The following is an 18763-nucleotide window of genomic DNA, read 5'->3' on the forward strand; positions in this document are numbered from 1 at the left end:
TCTGGGGCTGTTCCTTGGTTTAAAATTAAAAAATGCCCAATTCAGTCCACTGACCTGGACAAGCAGGAAGGTTTGTAGCAGCCTGAGCTGTTTATGGCAAATGCACAGAAAATCGGTGCCTGGCAAGAATCACGGGGCATCCGTGTTCCCCCGCTTTAAAAATTATTTGGGGTCGCAGCATTGGTAGGATAGGTGCATCCACACCTGTGATTTCATCTTATAAAACAGGGTTTCCTGCCTAGGCAGGGAGTTGGACTAGAAGACCTCCAAGATCCCTTCCAACTCTGCTATTGTATTGTATTATAACCTTCTTTTCCTTGATGTCATTTAACTTCCTTCTGTACCAGCGAGCGAGCCCCATAGCAGGGAGGACTTGGTGGCAGGTGGCCAGTGGTGCCATTGAAATATCACCTGCCCTTCTGAAGTGAAAGCGACATTAAGCCTGTTTACGCCTCCCCACCATTTCAGCAACAGCTATGAGAAGGGAGCGCCACGTCCAAGCGAGTAGTAGGCGAATCCCAGAGGCTAACACTGTTTCGTGTGATCTTAGCAGATCTTGGAAGGTGTAGAGGTTGTTTTAGATCCCACTTGAGTTGGAGCAAGTAAGGGGGACACCGTAGAAATATATTGATGCTTGTGTGTGGAATGAAGAGATAGATAGATAGATAGATAGATAGATAGATAGATAGATAGATAGATAGATAGATAGTAGATGATAGATTAGATAGATGATAGATTAGATTAGATAAGATGATAGATTAGATAGATGGATGATAGATTGATTAGATAGATGATAGATTGATTAGATAGATGATAGATTAGATAGAGGATAGATGATAGATAGATTAGATAGATGATAGATAGATGATAGATTGATTTAGATGATAGATTAAGTAGATGATAGATAGATTAGATAGATGATAGATTAGATAGATGATAGATTGGTTAGATAGATGATAGATGATAATTAGATGATAGCTAGATTAGATAGCTAGACAGATAGGATAGATGATAGCTAGATTGATTAGATAGATGATAGATAGATAGATAGATAGATAGATAGATAGATAGATAGATAGATAGATAGATAGATAATTTGCAACCACATCCAGTGGGACAAAAAATGATTGATGCAACAAGATTTTAAAATGATGGCGAGTGAGCACATCCAACATTTTACTTTGGTTATTTTTTAAACCATCTTCAACAATAGATAAATAAAGTATCCATCTGATCGTAAGCAAACCTTCCATACTAGCCAAAAGGCAGATGCCGCCCTCAGGAAATGTTGGGGCTTCTGGGAAGGAAATGCAAGGCATGAGGGTCCTTATTTGAGACACTGATGCCTTCTTCCTGTTGCCCGTTATGGACTATGCCGCTGCCCAATAATGAAGGTGATTAATTTTCAAATTTTAAATGTCTCGATTTTAAAATACAAATATTTTAAATAAAGATAACTGTGTGGAGGTATTTTGAAAGGAAAATAAACATGGCAACATAACCCGCATTGCTTACTTTTCAGTGGATGTTGAGTAGATCGCTTGGGCAATTGGCCCCTAACAGCACCAGGCCTTTCTCTGCCAGTTTATTGTTTGCAAGGCTAAAAGTCGGCATCTTTTGGGTGTGCAGGTGTGTTTATTTTTTAAAGCCTAAATTCTGCTGAGCCATAAAGCAGAAACGCTGCCCTCTTCTGGTCACAGAAGTCTTCTGCAATGCAGAGCATCACCCAGAGGCAAATTCTATTTAGATCGGGCGAATTTGTTAATGTTTTGAAAACAGGAACATAGGAAAAAGATGCGGTTGATGAAGCCCTTTTCGAAGCAATTTCCGTCTCCCACCTGTAGACTCTAAAGACAGTGAAATGTAAGAAAGAAGCAGTATTCATCTTTAATTCAACAACCTGACTTCCCTATGTGAAATCCTTTGCAGCTGTAAACTTGGTTTGTATCTTTGTTATATTAATTGTTAACTTTATGTGAAATTCTCCATTTAATTCCACGACCTTCTATTTCGTTGCTTTTCCTGAATCGTGAAGGGCCACCATGCTGGGGATGACTTGTATCTCAATTTTATTTTATACAGCTCAAGGCAGTCTACCTGGTGCTAAAGAGGGGCTTCCTGCTTCCCCCACCCCAAGAGACCCACATTCTGAGGGCAGACAGAGGGGCTTCCTAACCGATGCCTGGTTCCCAGGAGGGGAAGGGAATGTGGAAGGTAACTTCAGGGCTCTGAACCAGAGCATTTGGGAGAAGGGTGCCTGGCAGGGAGAGCTGTACATGCTGGGGCTGCACTGCCCCATTCCTCCACCCACCCCCCAGTGATCCCCAGGGCGCTTGCCCACCAGATGGGAAGCCCGGAATGAGGCCCTGGCATCCTTTATGGGGAAGGGGAAGCCTGCAACAGAGGCCATGATGAGGGTCCTTCCTTCTTCCCTGGGAAGGAGAGAAGGGGGGGGGGGGAAGCATAGAGTTGGAAGAGGCCTTAGAGGTCCAACTTCTGCCTTACATCCTTATTTCAGAGCATGTTCATTTTTGGAGCGTTTTTGTTTAATGAATTGCTGCTCATTTGTTGCCTGGCAGACCAACCAGCCTGCCTCACAAATTAATATAGCTGCAAAGAAAGAGGAAAGACGGCTTAACTTGTATTGTCTCTTTATTTATCCTAAATAGACAGGACAGAGTAAAAAACAAAAATATCTTGAACTGCAGAGATAGGCCTGAGTAGTTAACCAGGCACTTGGTCAAAAGATCCATTGGAGGAGATCGCATCTTTCTGGACCCAAAGAGTCACGTGGATATGAATGCAAATCCAGAAATGCTGCTGTGGCTCACACCTCCTTTGGTGACACAGCACAGAAACGTACAGATGCTTTCCAGTCTCTACAAGGTACACACCGCTGTTGCAACAAGATGCAGTAAGCTTTTTACACATCTGCCGGGGCAGACGTCGGAGGCCAAAGAATAAGGAACAAGAGTGACTGACTGACATTCATTCTGCCACTCACTCCAAGGGTCAGAGAGAAAAACAGGAGACAAATAATAGCAATAGGGTAATAAAAAAATATTGCACTTAAATTTGAAAGGAAACTCAACAGGGAGACATTCTCATAGACGTGGTGTCCCACTAGAAGGCTTCAATAAATAAACTTAGCAAGGATTATCATGGCTTTCAGAAAGTGGGAGAGAAGCAGGAGGATTCCTTGTCTGTTGCAGTTCAGAGGGAGCTTTCTGTCCAAAGAAGACATGCCAAGATTCAAAAGCAGAAGTCTGCAAGAGACCCTCCCACTCCCTCTTGCTCTTTGAGGATGTGGCCCATTCATGAAAGCCACGGATCCCCCAAGACAGGTCTGCGTGCATCGCACTGCCACCTCCAGAAGAGCGGAAGGGTGGAAGGAAGGCTCTGGACTTCACAGTCGTCCATTGGAAGGCCTGCTCCTTTGCAGCTTCGGGTGCTCTGACTTCATCGTACCAGAGGAAAAAGCAGGTTGTCGGGAAGAAGGAATAGTAAAGCTACTTAGTTCTGTCACCCCGAGGCCCCTTTGGGTGGGAAGACAGATTTATTTATCCAGACAATCCCATGGCCAAAATGGTAATTATTTGTAAACATACTGCTCCCCGGGAGTTTCCTGGAGGGAGGCCTAGCATCTTCTATCTACAGTGAAGGTTTCCTCGGGTTAATGAGGTCCAAGTACAGCTCTGAGCGCAGGAAGCGGGGGTAGGAGTCCTTCTCCATCAAGCCATAAATCCGCCTCTGGGCAAGGTCAAAGCAGCCCCAGCTGATGTTTTGCAAGTTCTCTTTGGTGTGTTCCCGGGTGTAGGAGTCCAAATTGACCTAGAGCAGGACGGACAGACACTGGTCACCGTCAGGCTGCCGCTTATTCGGAAGCTTAAGGGTGACATTAGAAGGGACAGGTGAACAAAAAACTGCAGCTCATTGTGTCCTGCGCTAAAACAGAGACAGTGTCATTTTTGGTGAGTGGCATAACGTCTGCTGGAATTATTATCTAGTCATGAAGTAGGCTTCAAAAACCTGCCAGACCTATTCTGACCTTACGATGCACAGAAAGCAAAAGAAGAGAAGGAAGAACCAATGCCTCCGGGAGCATCTTTCCAGATTTCATGGGATAAAGTTATGGAACCGATTTAAGAGCATCTTTTCCAAAAGGTTCCTTGGCCTCGTTTCTCTGATGAAACCACAGCGGAGGTTTCCATTCAGAGGCTTTGAAAATGTGCTTAAAGTTCTTTCTATTCCACACTCGAGCTGAGTAAACTTTCTACAAGCTGTCTGCACCCCAACAAAAACCCAACATCCCTTCCACTGCTTACCTCTTTGTAGGACTGGACCGCAATGTATTCGGTGAAGATCTTCTTGGCTTTGGCGATCATCTTGGACTGGGACTTGATGTTCTTGTATTCCTCACATGCCAGCCAGAACTCCAGGTTCTCCTCACTGAACTCAGTGCGCAGGAAAGAACGGAAGGCAGCCACTCCATCTGAGCAGGGATGAGAGGATGGGGTGGCTTTTGTCAGAGGGCCTTGTGCTACAAAGGCACGGAGGCTCCTTTGGCACAGCCACCTTACAGGGGAAACAGACGGCATAAGAACGCAATGAATAAATAAAAAGGGGGAGGGTTCTGTTTCTGTTTCTTCACTCTCAGTTAAGCGACTTTTATGTCAAGAAGCAGATTCTCTCTAAAGAAAATGTTAAGGGCTTTGTATCCCTTAGGAGAAGTTGGATTAAGGGCACTTTGGTTTGATTCAATATCTCTGGGCACGTGACAAGAGGCTGTTCCAAATTTCTTTAAATCCAGTCTCTCCAAGAGATAGGTGGTACAGATGCTATACAGCAGTGCAATCACCTGGCATGCAAAACCCCTCAGGCCAACTTGCTGCACCTCCGTGGGCACTGAGGGGTGGGGGGAGTAAGAGTGATGGGAAAATGTGCTTTGGAAGCCCTGCTGCTGGTCACAGCAAGCAACACCTGGCGACTCTCTGACTTGGCGATATTATTATTAGCAAAAGCTTTCTACCTTAACAAAAATTATCCTCTTGGCACAAAGAAGTACCCAGGTCCCATAAGCCAAGGCAGGAATAGGAGAGGAGGGCAGGGAAAGGGAAGGAAAATAACTGCTACCCTAAAGCTTTGTTCTATTTCCATCCCTGAATGTTTAAGATCTGAATTTGGAATGAATGGGTGAGAACTTACTCAAAAGCTCTGGCAAAGGGGAAAAGAAAAGAAAAATGCTGTCCAATCTTTCACAATTTTAATTCAAACACATACAGCAACCTGACTTTTGAAACTCAAACCCAGAAAAGGCTCCTTACATTTATGCTGCAGCAGCTTTTCCAGCGATTCCCCCCACTTGAGAGCTTCTTCAGGAGGGGGCCTGAAGGGAGGCAAGGGATGGGGGAGAAGTTAAAATCACACGTCACAAAAGCCCCGTGAAAGATGGAACCACTGTGGGAAGAAAAATAACTCCCCACCACATGGATTTATTAAAACGTCTCCTCTTTAAAACTGGAACAATCCTAGAACAAAAATAAATACTTTGACCAAACTAACTTGAAATTTGGAACTTTATTTAACCTGCCTATCATACTCTTCTGCCGCTCAGAGTCAAATATAGTTTGCCACAATCCCATCCCCCCTGCACATTTCTGTCCTTGCTGCCTCCATGGCTTCCACCACTTCACTCACAGTGTCCTGAATGTGTGTTGTCTCCAGTCTAGGGATCCCAGAACAGGCCAGGTGCCTGGGACAAAACAGGGCTTTGGCTGAGGTTGTGGCTTATGGGTCAAAAAGTGCCCCTCCCTTCCCCATTGGCAGCCAGTGCTGAGCATGACATGGACACAACTGAGGCTGGCATCCACACCTCTGGTATCTCAGCTTTTCAATCAGGTTTCCTCCTAGGCAGGAGGTTTCGTCTTCAGGGGTTGTTTCATTACCACAATCTCCCAAGTGGTTTTCCATCTCGCATCTTGGGCAGCGCCCCCCCCCCCCACTCCCCCTTGCCTAGGAGGGAAGTGTTCCCCACCCCCGGCCGTTTCGCTTACCGCTGAGGCTTCATCCCTTTGTCGGCCTTGCTCTCAGGCTGGCTCCCCAAGGCTTCATGCCGCTTCCGAAAGAGCGCCAGTCGGTTCTTGACGTCTTTGGCCCTGCAAGGAGAGGAAGCCGGGAGGGAGGGTGAGCATCCGAGGCCAGCTCTTCAGGCCTGGAGAAGACCTGCTCCTCCGCTCCCGACGCCGCAGCCCTTACTCTTAACGCCCCCCCCCCCCACACACACCCCAATCCCAGGCAGCCCTTTGCGCAGCCCAAGCGAGAGGCGCTGGGCACACGCGCATCGGAGCAGCCGGACGGAATCTTGGGGGGGGGGGGGATTCCTACGTGGGGAGGCGGGGAGGGGGCAACGTACTCCTTGGTGGTGTGCCGTCGCTGCAGGCCCCCTCCCCCGCGGCCGCTTCGCCCCGGAGCGCCCCAGAAGGTCTCGGCCTGGAGCTCCGCGGGCGGCGCTTTGCTGGGGTCGCGGAAGAAAGGCATGGGCCGGGCCGGAGGGCGCAGCCGGCCAGCCGCTTCCAAGAGCCGCGCGTCCCTCGCCGAGCGGCCGCCGCATGTGTGACTCACGCCGGAACGCCGCTATTTCTGGCCGCCGCAGGCACCAAACCGCCGCTATTTTTAGCCGCCCCGGGAAGGGAGCCCGGGCTCCGCGGGGAGGGGCTGCGCCGGTGGACCCCAGAGGCGGCGCTGCTTCGGCCGCCCGCCGCTGCGTTCCCCCTTCCCCCTCCCGCCGGAGTCGAGCTCCGGCTCTCCGCTCCTAGCCGGCGCGGCTCCTCTCCGCCAGGAGACGGCGATCAGCCGCCGCAAAAGCCGGCACGGCCGGCACCGCCTCTGCCCACGGCTGCCTGCCCGCACCAAGCCGCGCCACGTTCTTGTCCCGGCCCCCGCCGCTGCAGCCCCCCTCGGGCAAGGGCTGGGGAAGCAGCGAAGGCCGGGAGTGGAGCGATGCTGCCCCCTTCAGGGCGGCAGGAGGAACAGCAGAGGGCGCCGTGGAGGTCCTGAGCCCTGGGGCTGCTCCGCTCACCAGACGCCCCCCCCCCATTAAGGAGCGTCCAGAGCAGGAAGGGGAAGCCTGTGGGAGGCAGCCCTCCCTTCAGCTTCCCCAAAAGACCGGGCTCCTAAGGGGACCCAAGGCCCCTGCTGGCCAGAGAGGGAAAGAGACCCCCTGGGTCAAACCTGCTTTCTTCTGTGGTGGGGGAGGGGGTGCGGGGGACAAGGGGTCCCAGACTCCCAGCCGTGGCAGCTGTGGCCTCTAGAAAGTGGCTCTCAAGCCATTTGGGTGCACTGACCCTGTGGCCACCAATCGCACGCTTGGGTTAACTTGGGTTAACACGGGCTCAGATCAACACCAAATTGTGCCGCTGGCTTGCAGGCAGGCGATGAGGAGGAGGATCTGTTAGCAAAGCATCTGGGAGGTCTGGCTAGGAGGAGGGGGGTGAACCCTGCATCGCTCTAGAGGGACTAGGGGGGCCCTGTCCTTTGCAGAAGGACCCCCACAGATGGCTTTTCCTTCAGGGGTGGGGGAACTCTCTCCCCAAGGGCAACCGGCCCCTGCAGTGTTAACGGGAGTCGGGACAAAGGGGAACTCGCTTCTGATTCCCAGCCCTGTGTTCTCCAGAGAGACGCCTCCACCCACTCAGTCTATTTGAGGGAACGGATCCACAACTTGATCAAAGCACCGTCACACTTACATTGTCTTGTTCATCTTGTGGGCCCCTCTTGAGTCACAGAGTCCTTCAGGATCCAGCCCCTGCTGCTGCTGCGGCCACCATCACCACAATGGGAAGAGGGACGGGGAGACAGAAAGGTAAATTCAACCGAGGGAGACATGAAAGAGTTAACTATTCTCGACAGTGTTGCTGTTGCTCTCCTTGGCTTCCTCGGAGGGATCGGACCGGGGCAGATGCTTACTAACACTGCAAGAGAAGCCAACCAACCGTCCTTTCCAGAGCAGGCCTCATTTGCCAGATCGAACTGCACACAGAGGAACTGGCTTGGGAATCTCCTTGCTGGGCCTCCCCCGCCACCCGGAACCGGGGCAAACCGTGGGAAACCACGTCTTGGTCAAGCACCACCAGCCCAGCCCTCGGAGGCTTCCTCTGCTGGTAGGCGAGGCTTCCGGATCTTATCAGGCCCAGAGCTCCCTCTCTGCCTGGCAAGGACATTTCTGGGCCTTTCGGGTGCGCCAGATGGGCTCAAGTGCCTTTCCTCCGATTGTTGAGAGGGGTTCTCCGCTCCCGAGCAGGAACTGGCCGGGGCTGGCCTCTTCCGGCAGCAGGCAGCCGCCATAGACGGCAGACTCTTCTGCTTGGCACATGGGGTTGTTCTGTTCACCACCCACCTGACGGTGTGTGACAGGAAGAGGGCAGGAAGAGGGCCTTGGCTCTTGGGAAGGGGGCTGGCCGGCCCTGAGCTTTCACTCTGCTCCCCTGCAGAATATAACCTCGCAGGACCAGCATGAAGTGGGGCCTGGTCCATAATTCATAACAGGCATCAGGTGGCCGCCTTCCTTCTTCAGTATGGAGCCTCTGGTTAATCCAGTTAAGGAAAAGGCCTACAACTTAATGCCAGAGACCCCAAATCCCCGCTCTTCCTCTCTGTCCCTGCCTCTCCCCCTCTCCCCGGGGACCTGCTTTGGGAAAGGCAGCCATTCTCTTCTGCCTTGGCAGGGAGTAGCCACCCACAGCTGCCGAATCCCTCTCCAGAAGCCAAGCAAGCATCTCTGGGCATTTCAGAGCAAACTCTGCTGGAGAAACGAAAGGCCCAGCAGTCGTTCTCTCCCGCATCTCTCCGAAGTCGCCAGTCGTTTGGGGCACATCCCCTAGGGGGCAGCCAGCACACGTTGTGTGTGCAAACAGGGATGAGGATGATAGGCACAAAGGAAGGCCAGAAGAGGGAAGCCAGCAGCCCCGCAGGGCAGGAGTTTTGCAAAGTCCTTTCCTCCAGAGCTCCTCCATATCTGCTGCATCACACAGGCTTCAGGCCATTATTTTCACAGCAGGCAACGAGTAACTGATGGGGCTGCTGTTAGCCTGGCCAGGTTGGACACGGAAGCTGCCCATTTATCTTGCAGTTCAAAGTGCTCAGCCGGCAGCATCTTGGGACGCCCCTGGGACAGCTGCCCAGCCCAACAGCATCCCCAGGCTGCTACTGGTGGCTGTTCCCGGCAGTTCCAGTCAAACCCCGAGCAGCTCGACCGAGATTGGCTGGAGGTGGCCCTGGAGCTGCCTTTCCGAAGACGCCCCAAGAGCTGCTGCTTCGAGGAACGCCCTGCTGTCTCTGAGCCTGCCCTGCAACCCTACAGCCAACCAGCCCTGACTCTGCTTAGCTCCCCAGCCCAGCAGGCGGTGGAAGCTTGCAAATGCCCGCTTCTCTTCCCAAATTCAAAGGCAAAAAAATGACCCTGCATCAAACAGATCCCCGGGGGCATTTGTGCTCCAAATAGGTGAACCCCCCTCCAAAAAAAGTTGTCTTCAGTTGACAATGCAACATTCAGGAAACATGTCCCCGCCCCCCAGTCTTTTGTGTGCTTTTTTAAACAGAAATGAGATAAAATGTTATAATTACATTGCTACATTGAAATGTTTTAAGTAATCACTAATAGCATGAAGAGCTGAGCAGGAGGGAGGGAGGGAGGGCTGAGCGGAAGGAGGATATGAAGTCAAAATGTAGTGGATAGTTCAGAGGGAGGGAGGGAGGGAGGGAACTGCCTGGCCTCTCCGCTAACAAGTTCTCTAGGAGGAGGAAGTGAGTTCTCAGGCAAACCTTCCAAGCTCTTCTCCACCACACTTGGTCTCCCTGCGCCCCAAGCTCCTGCCAAGCCCCCTGCCTGTCCGGGAGGCCCCTTCTCCAACCTCTTTAGAGCGGGAGGCGGAATTTCCCTGGCTGATGTCAGAGGCTCATCTGAGCTCCGGACCCTGGCCATTTCTTGAAGCTTCCTGTCATTAATTGAGTTAAGTACAGAGGAGCTGGGAGCCGAGAGCTCTGCCAAGGGTGGGTTCCAGCTGAAGCAGCCACGGCTGCCGCCCTACAAGAACCGATTCGGTGGTTGACCTCCCGGACAGAGAACGTGGCTTGGTCTTTAGCTGCTGTATTTGTACCTTATCTGGGAAACAGGCATGAAGCATCGGAGAGTGGATCCAGAATTCCCTACCTTTCAATTGTGAGGCCCAATGGAAACAAGGGGCAGGAAGGTCTTCCTCCCAAGGAGGGCCAGTAAATCTGGCATCGCCACTTAGAAGCCTGGAAATGTATTTGTCAAACTAGCCCTCTAAATAAACTTGGAAACTGACATTTCTGGGGTGCCAAGAAAGTCTCCTGTGGTCCAAAGGCCTCGTCCAGCCTTCCCCTCGGAGACCCCCGAAAGGAAGCCGGGAGGCCCGAAGCCACCGCAGGTGCAGGGCAGAGCCAGCAGAGACCATGGCACGCAATTCGCATTCAAGATCATTTCTACCCTGAACTCTGGCTCTTTCTGCTCCAAGAGTACTCTCAACTTCACACACACACACCCATATTATCACACACAGACACACCCTTGCCTACCTTCCGATTCCCAACAAAGAGCAGGGTGAGTTGGTGGATGGAGCCCCCGTTCTTCAGAAGCTGTTTCTTGAGGCTCTGTGGAGACGGCAGGGTCCAGCCGGAGGTCGGCCCTTGCATCTCGGTGTAATTGAGGCTGGTGTCGGAGGTGAAGCTGTGGCCCGCTCGGGGCTCCTGGAGCAGGCTGCCTTCGCTGTGAGTGCGACGCCGCAGGGAGTTCTGCACACTCAGGCTGCAGGCCGGCTGAGACGTTTCAAACAGGCTGCAGCGTTTTCTGTCCCCCCTGGCCAGATAAGCCTCACCACTGTCCTCCTCCTCTTCCTCCTCCTCCTCCTCCTCCTCCTCAGCCAATTCCTCTGAACCGCTGAGCTTGAGGCTGGTGAGGCAGGTCAGGTCTTGATTGAAGGCACCGTCCACCTGCAACTTTGGGATGACGAAGGCAGTGGAGCCGCTGCAGGGCGCTTCCTGTTCCTGCCGCTCAAGGTGGCGGCTCTGCCTTCCCTCTTCCATCGTGATGCCCTGGACTTCTGCCACAGCTTCCCCCGTCAGCCCCTCTATGGAGTTGCCTCTCACAGGATAGGCAAGGCGGCGGCTGCTGTCGTCCTGCCCCACAGATGGCACTGCCCCTAATTTCGCAGTTTCTGGCTCAAGCATCTGGGGGAAAGAAAGGGGAAGGGAGATGATCCCCACTGCATGGTTGGAAATGGGATCAAAAGTTTCCCGTGTCCCGAGTGACCCTGGAAAGGTCAGGCAGAGGCCGATGTCTCTGAACAACCACAGACGCTTAAGCACCTCAGATACATGGGGAGCATTTCCTTCCTTCCTTCCTTCCTTCCTTCCTCGCACCCACCCTCCCTCCCTCCCAATAAGGGACACAGTGGTTGAGACTGCTTCTTCGGGGGCGCTCGCCTCCCCTCCCAGTCCTTGCATAAAATGCCTCTCCTCCCCACCCAAATACAATTCTATGTTTTGGAACCGTGAAAATCTGGCACAGAGCACTAACATTAACCAGCATACAGGCCGGCATATATTACACTTTCCATATAGGAGGCTGCTCAAACTAGGGTCTGTTCCGACCACAAGCAATGATCTACTGATGTAGCATTTGCTCCTAAATTTTGTGTGAAAGACCCTCCCACTTCCAAATTATATTCTGAAAATCACCCTCAAAAGCCAATTGGGAAGACGCTCCCCCTTCCCCTTTCTGATCAATGGCCAAGGGACTGGCAAAGAGGCTGGGACGGGGCATGGCAGCTCCCCAAAAGAGTCAGGGGCTGGTCTTAAATTCCCGGCACACGGGTGCTGGGCTTCTGCAATCTCAGGGTGGGGAGTGACCAGCTTGCAAGAACTTACGGATTGTAGGTGCTTCTGGTCAATGTTTCTGGGCGAGGGGTTTGCGGGTAAAGCCAGGCGAGGCAGTGATTACCTAAGCCCCAAACCTGGGACCGGCCCCACTGATTTCTCTAGAAACCACAGGACTCGCACGTCCTTCTCCAAATGAGCTGTTTGAGCTCATTGAGAGCTGCTGCAGGTATTTGCCCACAGCTGATCTGAGTCTTCTGCTGCTGCTGCTGCTGCTGCTGCTGGCATCCCCTGCCTTGGCTCTGTGTCCCACACTAGCTGAGATGCTTAATTGGACAACGGAGGTCCGGATGTAAACAAGGCTTTTAGCTCAGGAAACAAACACAGCTGGTCAGGTTCCAACCTGCCTCCTTTGCTCAGTGGGAGCAAATTACGAGAGATATTCCTTTGGGGAGGGGAAGATGGGCAGGAGACCTAGGAGTGGGGTGTAAACACCCTGTTGCTCAAGCAGCCCTTGTGCCGCATCATGGAAGGGGCCTGGGGACTTCCCTTCGGAACGGAGGCCCATCACACACACAACACATCCCATTTTTCCACTTAGCTGAGCTGACTCATAGGCCTTTGGAGGAGGGTTGATGCCACCGGAGGTAGATTTTAAACATTTCATATTCTCCCCAACTTGCCAGAAGACATGGAGTTAAAATCCACTTGCTCTCCGTCCAGAGAACAACTTACAGGAGAGACGAGGAAGAATAAAACCTGACATATTCAAGAGTCCAAATTTCTGCTTCCGATATCCCTAGAAATGTAGCCGTGGGCAACCAGTGGCTAATGCTGGTGGTAAATATGGAAATATGCTCTGGCACTCTCGGTTTGGGTAAAGGGCTGGCACCCAGGGGTTTTAAGGCCAGAAGGCTTCAGTCTGGTCCGGCACAGTCACGATACAGAGCGTCTTCAGCGTTTCTAGCAGATAGAGAAGTGAACCTGTGATGCTTAATGGGGTGATCAACTGGATCAATGTCAAAGTTTTAAGAGAAAAAAATAAGGCCCTCCAGACCTAAGCCAGGTAAATCCGAGTTGCCATGCTTGGGCTGGGCCTTAGAACGCTTAAAGTAATGACTGAGGGGAGCTTTTAACGTATGGATGCATTCCTGCCTCCCCTGTAGCACAGAGCACAAGCACAGAACAAGCCCCACCTCTGCCTCAGCTGTCCAAGCTCACCTTCATGGTGTGTGGGGGAGGGAGGGGGGGGCCAGGTGGCCAGGCCTGAACTCACCTGCCCCAGGTAACTTTCTGGTGGAAGTTTCCATAAAATCTTTTTATGTCCCTCCCCCCCCTCCCCCTTAAGCCATCCTCCTCCTCCTCCAGCTGCCACCAGCCACTTTGCAACCTGCTCCCCACCACCACTTTCCTGAGATGCCCCATCCTCCTGACATTCCCCGAGGCTGTTCCTGCTCCCTCTGCCTTCAGCCACTGTCTTTCTCAGCCTGTAGATCAAGCAAGCTGAAATAGTTGCTGCTCAATTTATTTTGGTGCCAGAAGCAGATTCATGCCAGGGAAGGATGAAACACCCGAAAACCTACCCTGCTCATTTAGTGTCATGGCTAAGGCCCCTGTCCTCAGCCTTGTGACATCACTCCTTCCACAAAGCATGACTTCAGAGAGGACCACCGCACACATTGTTCTCTTGCCACAACCACTGCATATTCTTCCCCAAACTAAGTACAAAACACAGAGTCCCCTCCCCACTTTAACCTTAGTAGGGAGGGGCTATCAGCAACACCGTTCAATTTCTCCAGGTGGGGAGGCATCGTACAAACCCGTAAGAAACAGAAGCAGCCCCTAACCACACCACAACATCAACACAACGTGAAACATCTAAGACACCTGGGTGTTTATCTCCTACCTCCACCGGAGATTCCTGGAGCCCCTTCCAATCCACAGGACTTGAAGCGTGTGCCCTGCAGTTGACAGGGCCTTCCCTGAAGGGCTGGCTGGGGAAGAAGGGGGCACCCCAAGCCTAGCCTTTGGGGTAGGGGGCGGTCGTTTCAAAGGTGCCCCAGATTAGTCTCATCCAAGGTGAGTAGGAGAGGAGGCAGCCGCTGCCTAGGAGGGTGTCCAGGCAGAGGGGAGGGTTCCCCCAAATAGGGACTGCCCCCCAGAGAGCCGGCTCCAGCTGCTACTCACCAGCTCTGCCTGCCCTTTCGTGCGGGCGCCTGTGAGAACGCAATACTTGCTGAGGATTTTATTGGCCTCCCTAAGTCAGATCATCATTGGATTAAGTGCAGCCAGGAACTCTGCCAGAAAGCAGCCAATTCTGATTATTCTCCTAAACCGCCAGAGGCAGGACTGAGTGATCAGCTGGACAGAGGTAGGCACCGCTTGCTTGCTCCCACTCTCCCTGGGAACAAAGGGGAGCCTTCATCATCAGCCAGGTACAAGGAAACAAAGCCTGCAAACGGCCCAAAGCCCCCCAATGTTCTTCGGCTTCTCTCTGCCACTCCTCTCCATCTCTCTCGTACGGCTGGACATCCCAAGTAGGGCGAGTCCCTGCCTGGCTGGTGGCTGTGACAGCATCTGTGCCTTGCCAAGAAGAAGGCAAGGCAGTCCCAGGGAAGAAGACAGCGCCAAGAATACGGCAGCACAAGGGCCAAAGCCAGCCAGTAGGCCAGCCCCGCGGACCCCCCTCGGGGAGGAAGGAGGCTGCCGATTCTGACTTGGCCTGGACCAGAGCAGGGCTGTTCTTGGGGCCATATAGTCCATGCACTGAGGAGGGTCCTCCCTGACCGGCTTCCCCCCCGCCCCTTGAGCCACGGCCCCGTGTTAACTGTCTGCACTCAGTCATGGGCCTTTGCCCGCCGGCCTTTCCCCTTGCTGCCCCTTACCTTGCTTTCCGCCGGAGGGGCTGTCGGAGTTGTTCTCGGCTGCTGCTTCACAATGTTCTCAATCAGACACCAGCACACCCTGGTCTTCTGCTCGCGGAAGTGAGCCTGCAGGCTGAGCACACACTCCAGCTCCTAGCACACAGGGACACAGAGGCCGGGAGAAGTCGAGGGGAGCAAGGCCCACCTGCGGCACCTGGTTCTCCCCCGGCAGCAGCTTTTCTCTCTGGGTTGCCTGCCCACCTGGGATACCAGCTGATCAGGAGTCCTTCATAGCAAAACTAGCTGCACACACAACTACGTAAGCTGAATGCCAGGAAAGAGTCCCGGGGGGCTTTTACTCAAGTCTGCTGGTTAGTTTGCTTTTCCTTTGCAGGGTCAGGGTCCTCCTCGCCCTGCCGGAAGCGGCGGCAGAGTTGCCAATGCAGATCCCTTCTCCTGTAGCTGCGGAGGGCAGCACTGAGCAAGGGTCGCTGCCCCCCCCCCCCAAAGGACTCCAATTGGGGAAACAGGCACTGCACACCCTCAAGGGCACATGTGTGTCTCTGGTAGCCTGCAGCATCAGTACCTTCTTAGCTTGGAGCAATTAAAAGGGAGGATTTAAAGAGATGAATTCAGATTTATAGAGGCTGCACGTCAGCCCAACAAAGCTATAGAGGCAGATAATGCAGCATTTCATGCCGACTGTCCAGGAGAAGCTGACGGGGAGCTTCCCACGCACTCTCCAACACAGGCAATACAAAAGCCTGTCCCGGAGTCCCCTCCCCCCCCCCACCTTGGATAATGGAATTAGCGGCTTGATCAATTCAATTAGGCCAGCCAAGAGCAAAGCTCTGCGGATTGACTGCTGGCAAAGCAGAAAGGAAGCTCTTTGCAAGTGGCGCCTTTTCCTGGGCGAGGGCAGCCACCTCTCTCTCTCTTTCTCTCCCTCCCTTTCTCTCTCTCTCTCTCCCTCCCTCTCTCTCTCTCTCTCTCTCACACACACACACACACACACACACACACACACACGTCAAATATTGACGTGCAGCTTGTAGAGAAGGGGCTGGCCCTGGAACTAAAGTGACTAGATCAGAGATTTAAAGAAAGCTTTCTTCCACCACTTTCTAAAGAGAGACCAAGCCACCAGCTTCACTTCCTCCAAGTCCTCCTTTATTTATTTTTATTTTTCAGTTTAACTGGGACAGTGACGTCTATTATTCAAACACCTCAGTAGGTTCAAGATTCCTATTTAGCCCCTTAACGTGCTCCAAAACTGAGGCAATCGGCTCAGTGTTGGAGAGGGGGAAGGTTTTGAAGGAATAAAACGGTGGCTTAAACCTTGCCTCAAGGTAACCATTTTGCCCATCAGTCTCGCAGGCCCACAAAGTTGCCCCCCCCCCCCCCCCCCCCCGCAATCCTGGAGATATTCTGAAAGGCCTGCTAGGATAAACTTGGTGTGCAGGTTCCCTCTGATCATCTGGTCTAGTAGAGGGGAAGTGACAACAAGTTGTGAGTTGTGCGTTCTTGAATCAGGGCTCGAAACATGATGATTTTGGCTAAACCCCAAAATGTATTTGCCCTCCCACTCTTTACTCGAATCGCATTATTCATATTCAGAGCCCTGAGATGACGTCTTACAGCACAGGTGTCAAACTCAGGGTGTCACGTTGGTGCCACATGGCGTTTTTCCCATTCGCGGATAGGTGGGCGTGGCCTGTGGGTGACGCATCTGGCCCGTGGGCCGCCAGTTTGACACCCCCGTCCTACAAGAAGGAAGCTTATTGCATCACTGACACTTAACTACAAACACAAGGACAAAGGCCCAAAAATCTCTCTTCCTTATTGACTGCGAGTCCTCAAGGTTGCAATATTTTGTGAGGCTTTCTTCTAGGTGGAATTCAGTCTGCCACCACTCTGGGACCCTCTGGACTGAGTAACTTCTATTTCTTCTGCCAGCTACCAAAAGAGGCTGATGGGATGCACTAATTGTAGCTGGAAGCTAATTTGCAGGTAATGCTTACCTCTGCCAGGTAAAGAATGCAGAATTTCAGATCTTCAGGGGAATCTGCAAGAAAAGTAGATTAAAGGGGTCATTTAACCTTCTCTGACTTGACAAATGAAAAATATGTTTTTGGCCAAGTGCTCAGCATGCTGTAGCTGTTCCCATGGAAAAGGGAAAGCTGGAAAACACAGCATTTCTAAACATAAGAAGCTCCCAACAGGAGCCCTGGAAGCTGCCCTAGCCAGGTGGTGAGCCTGCTGAGCTACCCAGCCCAACATTCTCTGCTGGAGACACACCTACAACACACTCCTCGATGGACACACAAAACATAGACAACTACTTGACAGCAATGCATAATCTAGCCAGGTGGTCTTAAATTATCCCACTTCTCTTGACCTGGTGCTGCTGGGACTCATTCATCCCACGGTGTTCTGACTGAGGCTTCCCAAGAGCCTGAAGCAAACTCCTGGTCCCGACAAAAACCCCTTTTATTAATTGACTGTGAATTCTGCTCATTCACCTCCAGCAAAGTCTTTTGAAGGAGGATTTAGGGTCACAGACCTTATCTGGTTTGGAGACCTGCTAGGCTGATAGCTGCAGAATTTGGTGAGTCAGGAACCAATGAAGCAAACTAATTGCCTCCTGCAAACTCCATTCCCCTTTCGCTCCTCTTTTATTTTCCTCTGGGAGGGGCCATTCATCGTCCACCTGTGGCCTTACTCCCAAGTCCACCCCTGTTCTTTAGCTGTTCCCTTTGTCTGGCAACTCTGCGCATGCGCACACTGGGAACAGGCTCCAGCTGTTCTTCGGCCTCACTGATGTCTGACTCTGAAGGCAGCTGATAACTGTCAGACGGCCCTGGCCCCCTCTCTGCCTCCGACGCAGAGCCCTCCTCAGAGCCTCCCCCAGACTCCAGGACTGGCCCAGGTTGAATTAATGACAAGATGAATTAATAAACAATGCCAAAATTGCTGTTGAGCATGGGCATCTTCAGGAAAAGGAAGGCAGGCAGGGAGTTCTGGCTGCCAGAGAGCACCTGAGCCCTTAAGGACTTTATGCATCTGGTTGAGAAAAGTGAGGGCCAAGGAGGAGCCGCAGTGAATCCCGTGAGATTCCCTTCCCTCGTGGGATCTCCTCACCCATGAGAACCACCACCAGAGAATCTGCCATGGCCACTTAAATGACTCTCCTTCCCCAAAAGGACAAATCAGGGGCCACGGGGCCCTTGAGGCAGTCAGGGCTTCCCACCTTGAGGGTTCAGGAGTCCCAAAACAATACGAGAAGGAAGGCCTGGTCTGCCCTTCAGCTCCTGGGACAAAGTGAGGGAAGGTGTCCTTAAATGCAGACCGTGACCAGAACTTCCCTGGGCGGAAGGATGGGCTTCGTGGAGGAGTCATTTTCTGGACTCACCCTCTTGCAGCCGCACATCCTTCAGGTAAAGCGGGTTGCGAAAGACATTACATCGTCCGGGCTCCTCTTCCTGGGTGAAGAGCAGTAAGTCTGAATAAACGAAGAGGGTCACCTACACAAGGCAGAAGGAAAAAGAAAAAGGGCCAAACATTGGAGCGAACTAATCACTGTTTCTGCAATTGATGGCATCTGGTTCAGTGCATCAGCCCCCATTTCAAATCTCTTTGGCTCCTTGCCCAGACAGGGCAGGCGTCCCTCTGCAAAGGGCTTCTGGAGTCACCCCTTGGCATCTCATTTTGGACCTTATGGGCCTAGAAGTCCCTGTGCAACACAGCTCCAAAAACTCCCCAGAATTTCAAAGATTATCACTGTGGGAAGAAAAATCAAGTCTAGACAGGATGTGACTGAAACTAGCGTAAGGTTTAGGGAATGGACATTTCTGGCAGAGTGCCACACAGTGCACGGCCAACTGCCCCTTTCCCTTTTAGTGGGGGGGAAAAGTACGATGTTATCACAATTCTGAGCGAAATTCTGGAAGCAACTTCCCTGCAACATACAATACAATGAAATCACTCTAAGACCACCAGACGTG

At 52.2% G+C, this 18763-nt stretch overlaps 1 protein-coding gene across 6 annotated transcripts in view; it reads right to left on the reverse strand.

Moving 5' to 3' along the window:
• Window positions 1-2634: 2634 nt before the first annotated feature.
• RGS3 (regulator of G protein signaling 3) overlaps window positions 2635-18763 on the reverse strand; it is a 31492-nt gene continuing 15363 nt past the window's right edge. For 5 of the 6 annotated variants that reach the window (XM_032232523.1, XM_032232524.1, XM_032232525.1 and 2 more), the window contains 9 exons: window positions 18172-18283; window positions 16781-16824; window positions 14781-14912; window positions 10597-11247; window positions 7746-7813; window positions 6054-6155; window positions 5325-5386; window positions 4326-4492; window positions 2635-3831 (listed from right to left, as the gene is read on the reverse strand). In XM_032232523.1, the coding sequence (XP_032088414.1) occupies window positions 3652-3831; window positions 4326-4492; window positions 5325-5386; window positions 6054-6155; window positions 7746-7813; window positions 10597-11247; window positions 14781-14912; window positions 16781-16824; window positions 18172-18283 (1518 nt within the window). In that variant the 3' untranslated portion in view covers window positions 2635-3651. Of the gene's footprint in view, window positions 3832-4325; window positions 4493-5324; window positions 5387-6053; window positions 6156-6412; window positions 7725-7745; window positions 7814-10596; window positions 11248-14780; window positions 14913-16780; window positions 16825-18171; window positions 18284-18763 lie in introns of those variants that run through there. The other variant, XM_032232528.1, reaches the window with a different exon arrangement.

Source organism: Thamnophis elegans, chromosome 16, assembly GCF_009769535.1.
Source record: "Thamnophis elegans isolate rThaEle1 chromosome 16, rThaEle1.pri, whole genome shotgun sequence".
NCBI classification, from domain to species: Eukaryota; Metazoa; Chordata; class Lepidosauria; order Squamata; family Colubridae; genus Thamnophis; species Thamnophis elegans.